The sequence below is a fragment of the Thermobia domestica genome, chromosome 12 (assembly GCF_964235325.1).
Source record: "Thermobia domestica chromosome 12, izTheDome1.hap1.1, whole genome shotgun sequence".
NCBI lineage: Eukaryota > Metazoa > Arthropoda > Insecta > Zygentoma > Lepismatidae > Thermobia > Thermobia domestica.
This window is the reverse complement of record NC_137465.1, coordinates 178,092,828-178,105,660: the sequence shown is the minus strand read 5'-3', so window position 1 is coordinate 178,105,660 and position 12,833 is coordinate 178,092,828. Positions and strand designations below refer to the sequence as shown.

The 12,833-nt window shown below is 36.3% G+C and overlaps 1 protein-coding gene across 1 annotated transcript in view; it reads left to right on the top strand.

The window, feature by feature from the left end:
* Window positions 1–6,948: 6,948 nt before the first annotated feature.
* Window positions 6,949–12,833, top strand: part of LOC145666867 (CDK2-associated and cullin domain-containing protein 1-like) — a 38,454-nt gene continuing 32,569 nt past the window's right edge. The window contains exon 1 of the mRNA XM_081734448.1: window positions 6,949–7,106. Within this exon, the coding sequence (XP_081590574.1) occupies window positions 7,088–7,106 (19 nt within the window). The 5' untranslated portion in view covers window positions 6,949–7,087. The remainder of the gene's footprint in view (window positions 7,107–12,833) is intronic.

Here is a 12,833-nt window from a genome sequence, read left to right as displayed (position 1 = left end):
AAGTTTATTTATGCTTCATATTATAAAGCTTGTATGGCACCTCCAGCTTGATAACGAAGATATCAAAGAGATAACGTCCTTCGTTAAAAGGCATTGGAAATGAGGCTACTTAGGATCTGTAAGTTAGGTACCATTTCTATATTTGCCTGGTGTGAATAAAAAAAACTCTTAGGATAGCTGATCTGCAAAGTTGGGATGGCCAGAACCGGTTCCTGGTGGAACCAGCTTTGGCTCTGAACAGATCCAGTTCCGGAACCGGTTTTTCGGATCCAGGTCAGGAATCGGTTTCCAAGATCCGGTTCCAAAACCGGGTTTTCGCATCCAGGTCTGGAACGGGTTCCCAAGATCCGGTTCCGGAACCGCATATCCAAGAACCGGTTACTTGCGGAACCGGTTCCGCCGCAACCTGAACTTTGTGGCCATCCCTACGCTAAACCTAAAACCAGCGGCCGCTTGTCCATTTGGCTAAACAAACTGGGTAACTGGCAAAATCATTGGCTAAACAAGTAAACTCATTTGGCTAAACACCCACTGGTGGACCAAATTTTTTTTTGGGGGGGGGCACAAGCGGGTCTGGGCGGGGAGGGCACAAGCGCGTGGTCCTCTTTGCAGTGTTTTGAAGGTGAACTTTATGCCTCCTTTACGGTTTTTAGGGGCTTTCGGATCCAGATCTGGAACCGGTTCCTAAGATCCGGTTCTGGAACAGGATTTTCGAATCCAGATCTGGAACCGGTTCCCAAGATCTGGTTCTGGAACAGGGTTTTCGGATCCAGGTCTGGAACCAGTTCCGGAACCGGTTCTGCAAACCGGATCTCCAAGAACTGGTTCGGCCGGAACCGGAACTTTGTGGCCATCCCTACTGCAAAGGCTTTTCCACATCTTGACCGATTTTTTATTATTATTAAATTAAATTTCGCTGGAAACAGCCGTCCGAGTAATTCTCGTTTTAAATAATCGATAGCCAATCATCCTCGCTGGTCTTTCCAAGCTTTTCTTTGTCAGATTAAGTGAATGCTGGAATAGTATATCAGCTTATAAGTCCAGGCAGCGTCCTTTTCAAATCATTTTGACTGACAGTGTGCTCAAGATTTAATAATTTAATAAGCAGTCATGAAACACCTTTCAATATCTGAGAAAATGTCTGATCACGAAAATAGTAATCTACCTAGAGGAGCTAGACTTGCCGGTTTTCTTACTTGCTTCCTTAGTTTTAATTTTTTTAAAAAATAACTTGAAAATTCTATGAGAAAAAAATATATAAATGAAAATGCTAACTAACGGCTGAGGAAGATATAAAATTTGCTGTCATCTGTCTTTTCTCAATGTCTGATGAAGAGGACGTTAGGTCCTTGAAACTGCAACAAAAATCGTATCGTTATTAAATAATTCATTTTGTTCTGGTCAGAAATGTGTTTTAAAATGTTATTGAAAATTCAAATTTGAATTTATAAAGTGGAAAAGTTTCCATTTTTTGCTTTACAACTTTTGTTCCTTTTAGGAGGAAAGCATTTTTTATCTTTAGCTACTTTTCCTTTTTTTTCTAGGGTGCGTATTTGTTTTATTTATTTACCAATCCCCACATACCGTTCAGATGCCATTTTATACTGGGTATCTAACAATAACATTGGAAATGATTTGGAAGGAAAAAATTAAATCTTTTGGTTTTACATCCCACACTTATGCCGGCTAAGCTAAAGGAGACGGTGATGATGAGAAATGAATGAAATGGTGGAATGAAGAAAGTGGGAGGGAACGGGGAACCCCGAGAAAACCCATGCACCACGGTGTTTCTCCACAGTAAAGTTTACTTGGCGCGAGCTGGAATCGAACCAAGAACCCCACGCACCAGAGGTGAACACTCTACCACTGAGTCACCGCGGTCCTACAATTCGGGAAGGTTTCGGCCAGCCTGTTTAGTAGGTACTATCTCGGCATTTGCCTGGTAGAACTGAGGAAAACCGTAGTCAGGATGGTCGACAGTGGGAAGCGAACCCACAACATCCCGAATGCGAAGCCAAAACTCTACCACTTGAGCTACTTCGCTCGGTAAGATTGTCGTTTGTGATTTTTCATTTTCTTTTTGAATCGCTGCTGACGGAAAATCTCGAATCGAAATTAGTTATTGAACTAAAGTTTTAGATGGGAATACCGATACTACTCTAACTTGGCACCAGCTGGTACTGGGGCTTAATTCAGCCATAAACTAGCCTCGAATTAGAAATATAACCACTTCTACAGCTTGACCTACTTAAAGCAGAGAGTCATATAAGGTCTTCAATTAATCTCTAATACTGAAGGTAATCTTTTTCTTAGCCTCTGGTTGATAGGTCAAGTGGTTCGGTAACTATTCTCCAAAATGCAGATTTCCATAAAGATTTTTCTTCTTGTTGCCTCCCAGTGTTGGGTAAGTTACTTGTAAAAATGTAACGCGTTACAAGTTACTTTACTTTCTCTTAAAATGTAACGCGTTAGTAACGCGTTACTTGCCCCAAAAAAGTAACTGTTACTTTACTTCGAAAGTAACGCGTTACTTTTAGGTCCGAAACTTTAAATATGTGAAAAAAATATTACTTCAATTTTCCGTACTACTATTACTACCGCTATTATTATTATTATTATTATTATTAATAATAATAATAATAATTATAACAACACTATATAAACATGAAAGATTGGCGGTTTGTATTTGAATACTAAAAAACTCGTTGGTTGCCGACCTCCGTAGTCGTGAAGTCTAGGAGTCAAAGATATTGTTCACGAGATTCTGAATTTGGGGTGAGGGTCTATGTTGAGTATTCGAGCTCGAGCCAAACACTGTTAAAAGTTATAGGGCATTCATCAAAACTGGTCGTCCCGGGTTTAGAATTGTCAAGGACTCAAGCAGCTCGGCTCACAGCTCATTCACTATCGACTCGAACCGAGAAGTGAGCCGAGCCACGGAGCCAACAGCTCACTCAACCGACTCGGCTAGACCCCTCGGCTCAGTTGAGCCGAACCGAGCAGATGGCTCATCCCAACCAAGCCAGCTCGAGTCGATGGTTCACCCCAAGCAAACCGGCTCGAGCCATTTTCTCAGTTGAGCCGAGCGGAGCTGAGCTTGTTATAAAAAATCTCTTGTGGTCTCGCTATCGAGACAAGACGAGATGCGAGCAGTGTTCCCTCTCGTGAGCAACACTAAAAGTATTCCACATTACTGCTTAGCTTACATTTCTTATGGCTTTCGCTTTCCAGTGTAATTAGGCCATGATTTCAAGACAAGTTAAAAAGAACAAGCCGTTTATGAAACTCGACTGGACTTAAAACTCGATGCGAAAAACTGAATCGGCTCGGAACTCGACTCGAGAATATTACCTTTGACTTGACTCGAAACTCGACTTGAATTCGAGTCGAGTCGAGTTTTATCTTGACTCGTGCTCATCCTTATGTGTTACAAAAAATGGTTGCTTATTATTATCCTGCTAAACTAATTATATAATAATAACAATGTTGTTATGTAAAATTAAAAATACAGAATATAGAGAAACATTACACTACAACTAATAAAATGAGAGCACATGAACTGGGTGTGAATCAAAACTTGCCAGTAACTCTAAAATCGATACGTGCTTTTTAAAACTAGTTTCAAACTCTATAATCATCGGGACTCTAGGATAAGCAAACTGATCTGAAAGAACTCCAATATTACATACCATCAGCAAACTATTTTCTAGTAATAAAGTAGGCCTGCTCATCAGAACACAGTTTATTCATATTAACCCCTTACTCTAAATCGTTAATTATGGCACCCTAGTTGTTGATAAATATTTTCCGCCGGGGCAGTTCAGACTGTTTACTTATAAATTTTGTCCACCATCATCCTCAGCTCTTAAGAAAAAAGCATTCTTTCAAATGTTCGAACGGAAATGTTTCAAATATTTTCGTTCTCCATCTTTATGAAAACAACACAATCAAAGTAAAATAGACTACCGGTATCATTGTACTCCTAGTTCACTCACTGAATGTGTTTATTTGGGGCTGTCAGAATCTACGACAAAATCTTCTAGGTGCTTGCAATCAGTACACATGTTTTCCCTGAGGCTGTCCTCATCTTCCGAAAACAGAAAGTGGCATTACGAACTTATCTGTTTCTCTGTGTGTCGGTGACTGTTGGTCACTGACATACGTAGTTCATGCTCGATTGCTTCATTCTGAGAAATTCACTTACAGGAAAGAAACATTTGTTTCCGAAAAATAATATACATATATTGTAGTTACTCATCCGAAATGTAACGCGAAAAAGTAACGCAAACTAGGTACGTTACTTAAAAATTTGTAACGCGTTACCGTTACAGTTACTTTGGAAAAATGTAACGCGTTACTAACAAACGTTACTTAAAAAATAACGCGTTACAAGTAACGCGTTACTTGCGTTACGTTACTTCCCAAGACTGTTGCCTCCTACACATATCCAGGTTGTTATGTAACAAATACGCGCAGAGGGCTAGTGTAAGTTGCCTATAAGACAGGATGTCCCATAAAGTTTAAGATATAACTATCTGCTAATTATAAGGACCGATTTTTCATTAGTATTAAATGAGGAAACACTGATTAGCAGGGCAACCATAAAACTTTTTTAAAAAAATAAATAACAGAATATTTCACTCATGGTTGGTACCTTATTTCTAGTTTTGACGGTTACTTATTTGTATACAAGTTTGATAGCTTTAAGAGCATAATAAAGCATAATGTTCCAAAATAAAGCATAAAGTATAATGCTTGATTCCTTCATTTAAAAAACTGTGTTCTCAATTACTTTCCACAAAAGAAAAGTTTATTTAAAATGATTTTGTAAAAAGAATGTTTCAAAGATAGAAACCACCAATAGACAGAAAAACAAGCACAAAGGTTGCAAGTTCCGTCCCTTCAGAGTTATGAGCGCGGAAAAGCGCAGAAAATTGAACTCAGAGAATTAACAGCGCAAAGACTGTGATAGTGTTAGAAGAAACAGTATGGTGAATTTCAGAGGAAACACACTTGTGTTGTCAGGAAATACCAAGTTCAAGAAAATGGGGAAAATATATACATATCGCCTTATGCAGAGTCGTTTTGACGTATGATTAGCATCATACTAAAGCCCTGACTACTGAAGAAAACATATGTTAATCGCTCTCTTTAGTATGGAACTAATGTCGCGTCAGAAGAACTCTGCATAAGGTCTAGAATCTCACAAATTAAGTTAAGATCTCATAGATGATTCTGGATTGAATGGGGCAAGGTTTAATTAAATCTTGCGTAATTTCCCAAATATCTTGAATGTGACATTTTTCGAAAATAGAAGTATGGTTTCGTCTGAAATATATATACAGGATGACTGGTGATTCGATGTATTCCTTGCAAGGGGATATTCTACAAGTACTTTGGAACATTTTCACCTATATGATCCGGGGGTTCATATCAATATTTTCTGAGTAATTTGCACGTGTGTGATTTCTTTGAAATTTGCCGGCTAACGAGAGTTGTACGAGAAAATTTCACCCTGACCCATTTCCACATATCGTAGAGGAATGAAATTTTAAATATGCGATCTTGCAAACCTATGTATGTCATGTGCTCATGTACAGATCGTAACCAGTGTTTCTTCCATACATGTTTTTTGGGGGCACTGCCCCCTGGAGCTCTGAGAGTGCTCCCCCGGAGGAGACCAAAATAATACGTCTTTAATATAATAATAAATAGAATAGTACCAGCAGTGCCCCCAGAATAGAAGTGTGCCCCGCCGGAACATTTTCTCTGAAAGAAAGACTGATCGTAACTCTACACCGTTGCTGTGTTGTAGGCCAGAACGTGAAGTAAGGTGTAGTGGTTCAAAATCCATTACTGCACTTCAGAAAGCAGTGTGGTAACACCGCAGAAGTACTTTCCTCCAGGAAATGAGTGCATGGTTGGGAAGAGGTGGAATGAAGATGGTGTACAGTCAAGAGAAAATGCGAACTATGATGGATGTCATACCCGGAGTCGTGCATCTGTCTGGCCAACATTCGAGCAGTAAAAGGGTGTGTTGATCTTCAAAACATTGCATACGCCTATCTACAATATTCGGTTCCACTAGGGATTTCAGAAAATTTCTCCTAGGGGGACTTTCACAGCAGAATGTAAAAAATAGTACTGTGAATATACTGGAAACTCTCACGGAACATGAACAGAGACACTGTTTCGAGTGATCTTATAGCTCCCGAGAGAATGTTTTCGCGCTCCGGTCCAGATTCTGGAATCATCACTACTTCGGTTTCTTCAAGCATACATGTAGCCAGAACTTTTCATATGGGTGTGCACTATGGTACTCCTGGTCTTACGGAAGGAGTAATAAGAATTTACATGTATTATTATTACTACTGCTTTTTTAATAATCGACCTATATGAGAGGTGGGATATGAACCTACGGCCGAACATGGGACTTGGTCCACATAAATTTTCCCTGGAAATCAAACCTGGCTCATTTTCGATTCCGAAGATGCATATGCCCTATGCTAACCGAATAATAGATGTAGTTACTGATCTAGTGGTTAGCACGTGAGCCTTTGGTACACATAGTCAAGGGTTCGATTCTTGGGTAGAGTACTGAACGCATTATGAAATGAAACTTACGATCGTTCGGATTCCAGTTTATACTATCGACCCATGTCCCATGTCTTCTGGGTACTGAAAAGAGATTATAAACTCAACAAACTTACCAAAGACCTCACAGTTTGCGTCAACACAACGCAAAAGTTGCATTTTAGTTTGCGATAATCACCATAGCAGTTATAATTGCTACTTTTTTTTCGCTACATTGTGATCCTAAAATTTTGGGAGCACCGATACGGAATGAAGTTCCAGATGTTCTGTGTTCATTCTTTTGTTCCTCTTATTTAACGATAATTTTGAAAAAAGAAATGAACATCCTGAGCCTGACAATTTTAATTCGAGTTGTTGGCAATAATGCTGCGTTCATCGTCTCGATACAACGTTAGTCTTTTGTTATATTTATTTCATGGGTGGATATCAGCTAAGTACTTCACAACGCAATTGAAATATTTTTTTGACTATGTGAATAACAAAATTAAATGTCATGGATATGTCTGAAGGCGGTAAGTAAGAACTGGCTTTAAATTTGAACATGACATGTATCAAAGTTGAACAAATGTAACAAAGTACCGATCCAAAATGAATGTAGTTGAAAATGACAGTAAGCCTAAAATACAACCCGGTTTGTATGAACTTTTTTAAATGACGCTATTTAAAAATGTCATTAAGAAATTTCATATTAGCGATGGTTGTTACTATACATTGACTTCGCGGAAGGATGTGAAGAAATATTGGACAACGATAGAATCAAATAATAATGGTCAACGATTGTATATCTGAATTAATTCAATTAAGTGATTGATAGTACCTGTGAAATTGCAGGACCAGTATTTTAAAAGTAACAATTTTGTATACAATGAATAAGTAAATGAGAATTTAAAATTGCACTTGTAGGTTTTACTGTTATGCGAAATAAAAAAATGCATAATAAGAGTTACTGAACTTTTCTAGGATACAGTGGGACGGGTTAAGTACCAGTGCTGTAGAGTAGGGTAACTGTTTAGTGGTAGGGGTGTCAACACTAACGAAGACAGAAAACAATGTGCCCTGCAGGGTTCTAATCCGCTATCGCTTGCTCGGCAACATTGAATTAAATGTTATTAACCTAACCTATCCGTATGTAAATACGATATTACAAACACAAAAAAATAAATAAACAAATAAAAATAAAAACCTGGCCCTCTAAAGCTAAAAAATAGCCCAGAGTAGATCCCGAGATATTGAACCTAACGGAAACTGAACTAAACCAACCTAATCTAAGCTAACTACCCTGAGCCTTAACGTACTGAACCTACTTTGCTAAATAAATGCCCAGTGGAACTTTCATGTTATGTACTGTATAGATATTTACATTGTTAGCAGCGATTTAATACAGAATTTAGATATGGCAGGTTAGTACTTTTGATTTTATTATATATGTGTGATGGATAGAAAGGCAACTGGCTACTAGATCCGCAGTAACTAAACGTAAAACGAGGACGGCTCAATGGAACCGTTGTTGAGTCAAAATAGGAAGATAGCAAACACTTTATGTCCATCATTAATTTTTCAGTGTAAAGTTGTCAATTTAAGAAGAATTAAAAGGCATACAAATCTACTAAATTTCAACTTAAAGTACTGAAGTTAATTTTTCCGAATACAAGAGAAATAACATGAATTGGGCTCTTTAAGAAGTAATCCGATGATTTAAACGGAGTATGTTTAGTACAAGGGGTCCAGAAGCACGTAAAAAACACAAAATTTACAGGAGAAATGAGTGATGCAAGTACTTAGACGTAACATAACGTAACCAAATCCAAGCTAACCTAACATAAACTAACGTAAGCTAACCTGAAGTAACCTAAACTAACGTAGTATTAGTAGAAATAAGCGAAATTCTATAATTTTTTGGAAAATTAAGCGGGACTCCTACACTAATATAACATAAACTAAACTAACCTAACGTAACCTAAACTAGCCTAACCTAACTAAAACTAACCAACTCTACCGTAAACTAACCGAATGTGAGCAGAAATTACCAAAATAGTAACATTTTTTAGAGAAAAAAGCTGGACCCCTTCTGCTAATCATAGGCCATTTAAACTAGTATATCAACAAGCAAACAATGAGATTTCCGAAACATTATTAAAAAAAAAAAAGTCCAAGACGGTCCACACAGGTATACTCTTCCATATAAATCCCTGATATTTATTCTTCTGTTTGGCTTTAAAACTGCATGTAATTTTAATAAAAATAAATTCTTATCAAAGCAAACATTTACTATTATACTATTTATAATCTTCGTTACAATTTTGGCAGTATATCTTTGCCTTCTTCAGATATGTTAAGGGTCATTCCATATCAATTCAACACATTGACTTAACCTCACCATCTCACATTTTAATGAAATTTGATACATAGATGCCCTCTAGATAGACTAAGAAAAATACCAAATTTCAATTTTATATATCGACCGGTATTGAAGATAGGGCTATGTAAAGTTTGGAAACAATGCCCAAAATAGCATGTTCAATGTATTTTGAAATTGGAATTGCAGTTCTCCTAATTGAGCTAGCGAGTTGGTTGAAATGTCATTTTACAGCATTTTTCATGCCCTTTCCTGTGGTATACAACAGCATATAGGCGAATACAAATTTTTATTATCAAAATCAAAATTTTTCAAAAAGTACATATTTTAAAGTTTTGAAATTAATTCCATGAATAGATAGTATTGTTGTAAAGCACCTGGCAAAATATGAATTTGGGATGATAATGGTTTCATTGTTTAAAAAATTCAAAACTAATAGTTATTTTTCAAGAATACTCTGTGCGTAGGGTAATAACACGAGAATATTAAGTTTTACACTTCTGTGAAAATAAAAATGAACACAAATCTGAAGAAAGAGTACAGATGATTTCATAGTAAAACTTTTCAATAAGCAATAGGATATGTTTATTACTTGAAATTTGAAAAAGCCACATTTGTTCGGCATACATCACTTTCAAGGAGAACATAAATTCTTCTATCGGGAGTTACAGGATTCACTTTTGTCAGAACGCCCACTACAGACATCCACAGAACATCAGCGTTCCTTGGATATGAGAATGATGGAGATGGTCAGATGGATGAAGGAAAGTTATTTTTACTTCATCAAGTTCTTCATTTTTGTGTAAAACATACCCGAACCACCAATTTCCTTCATAGACAGCGGTGGCATAGCCTGATATATCTTCTAATTGAAGTTTTGTTTGAGGATTGTGACACTTCCTTTTCCCAACACTGCAAACCATCTGAAAAGTGTTTCACCAATAATGTTGATGTAGTTTTGAGAATGAATGCATGATATTGCTGTGTTCCTTTGATAGTCAATGCTTAATCGAATCGACTTTCCAGGAACATTTCAGCTTCAGTATATTCCTCTTGGGTTGAGTAGGCAAAATTTACTTTGGTAATGTTTTCTATTGCCCACTCAAAAAGTTGGGGTTTGAATTTGATTATCATAAGATCTCTTTATTGAACCGCCTACTCCATCGCAAGGCCCCTTTTCCATATGTTTTAGCCGAGAAGTACCACCCTCTTTTCACTTTAAAAGCTGCCTCACGAAAACAGAGGTTCAAAAAGTTTTTCTTATTTTTGAATTGAACGGTAGACCTGTCGAAAAAAAAAAAAAAAAAAAAAAAACTTTGGAAAGTTTTAAAATTTGGTTGTCAGTTTTTTTAAGGTGTAAACAGCAACTGTATTGTGGTCTAGGCAATCGGAAACAACTACATATTTAACATGTTCAACTTCGTTTTTCTGTTTGAAATATGAAACAAAAGGATGGATCGTGACCTGTTGGCTTGTCCAGTGGTAGCTCTGTGCTTCATCTTGTAGCGCTGTGCTATAATTTTCAGAAAAATCACAAATGACAGCAGATTCTGATTCTTTAAGATTTTCTTTTGTGTAGTTAAGGAAGGCTGCCTGTTGCTTGGCAATGAACTCATGTCTACCCGCTAAAGCTGCTACAATTTGTTTGGTTTGTTTAGGCTTAACTCCTTATGTAACAGCGAGGTTATGAAAGATTGGACCTATTACTTGAAGTGGCATCTGAACCATTACTCGGTTTCCAGTTCGGAGAAATTTACGGGCTCATCGGGACTCCTTAATTACAAGAGGAATATTAGATTCAACTAACACAGATAATCCGACATATGTGAAAACGTCACTATGAAATTCACGTGGCATTTGTGATTACGATTTGTGGCATTTCTGCGTTGCTTTTTCTTTTACACCAATAGTTTTTTGTATAAAAAAACACCTGATTTAAAACAGTCAACCCTGCTGTTGTACCAGTGTTATATGTATACTTTTTACAAACCACGTTTATTTACAATAACATTTTTAATTGTGAGACTTGTATTATTATCATTTTAAAATTCAAAAGTATCAGCACTTTAACTTGCTTTAAGTTAGTTTTTAAAGTATGAGGTAATAAGTATAGCCAGCAGATTACAAGTCGCTATGATATGTCTTAGACCCATTACTGTACTCTTCATGTTAATGTTCAGATTTATTCCCACAAGTTAAAAAAATAAATGCATTCGTTTATTTTTCAACTAGGTACGAGGTGTTAATGAAAACTATAGTGTTAGTTTTATTTTTATTTTTTTTTTTTTTTTTTTTTAAACAAGAACCCATTATCATCCCAAATTCGCCAGGTGCTTTACAACAATACTATCTATTCATGGAATTAATGTCAAAATTTTAAAATATGTACTTTTTGAAAAAAATTGAAGTAAAATTTTGATTTTGACTTTGAAAATAAAAATTTGTATTAGCCTATATGCTGTTGTGTGCCGCAGGAAAGGACATGGAAAATGCTGTAAAATGACCAGCTCGCTAGCTCAATTAGGAGAGCTGCAATTCCAATTTCAAAATACATTGAACATTCTATTTTGGACATTTTTTCCAAACTTTACATAGCCTCTTCAATACCGTTCGATATATAAAGTTGAAATTTGGTATTTTTCTTAGTCTATATGAATAGTACCCCTGTGCAAAATTCCATGACAATCTGAGATGGTAAGGTAAAATTTTGTTCTCAAATTGTGTTGATTTGACCTGGAATGGCTCGTTAAATAATGTAATATTTCTCACTTTAATATGTCGCTGAAACTGAAACATAGTTTTGTGCTATCGGACTCCACATGACTGTGTGCTTTGGTCCGATTGTAATTTTATTTATAGTAGGATCGTATCTAATATTCAACTTCGAAAATAATGAAGAATAATGTGTAGCAGAAGGGGTCCAGCAATTGTTTATAAAAAAATTCCAATTTCGGTAGTTTCTGTTCACATTAGGTTACTTTAGGTTAAGTTAGGTTACATTATGTTAGTGTAGGGGTCCAGCATTATTTTCTAAAAATGATAGAATTTCGCTTATTTCTACTAATATTACGTTAGTTCAGGTTAGCTTAGGTTAGTTTAGTTTAGGTTAGATTGGATTTGGTTACGTTATGTTAGGTCTAAGTACTTGCATCATCCATTTCTCATATAAACTTTATGCTTTATATATATATATATATATATATATATATATATATATATATATATATATATATATATATATATATATAGGGTGTCCCATAAGTCCGGTTACATAGGCCATCTCGTTAAATATTGAAGATACGAAAAAATGATAAGAGAGCAATGTTGTTGGAAAGTATGTGTTTTCAATCTAAAATGTTGGAATTTTCGGAATTGGACCAAACGTTTGGGCTCTACACTGGTATAGCGCCCAATTCAAAATTCAACGTTGCCACGTTATCATTGGACAACAATTAAGGTAAGTGCATGTGGTTTGAAGTATCTTAGACCAAGAAGAATAGAAGGGACGGCCATAATGAAGGATATAAAGAAGGATCATACGAAACGTTAATCCAATTCAGTGGCGTCACCATTAGAAGGGGAGGAGGCAAATACGAAAAAGAAATTGAATTGAATTTATTCACATGAAACTGGTATTAATTGCTTCGTAATGTCAACGTGATGAGACAAGAGGACAATTAAATAAAATTAGAAAGGACCTAAGTGCCAAAATTTAGAAACCAGAGATAAGTCGATAAACATGGATTATAGCGATACACGTTAAACGAATACAATGACCATCTTATCTAAAACAGAAGTAACAACTTTTAAGCTTTAAACTCATTACTAATGCATTCTGCTTGGTACTAACAAGAACGTATGGAAACCGTAACAGGTCGATGTT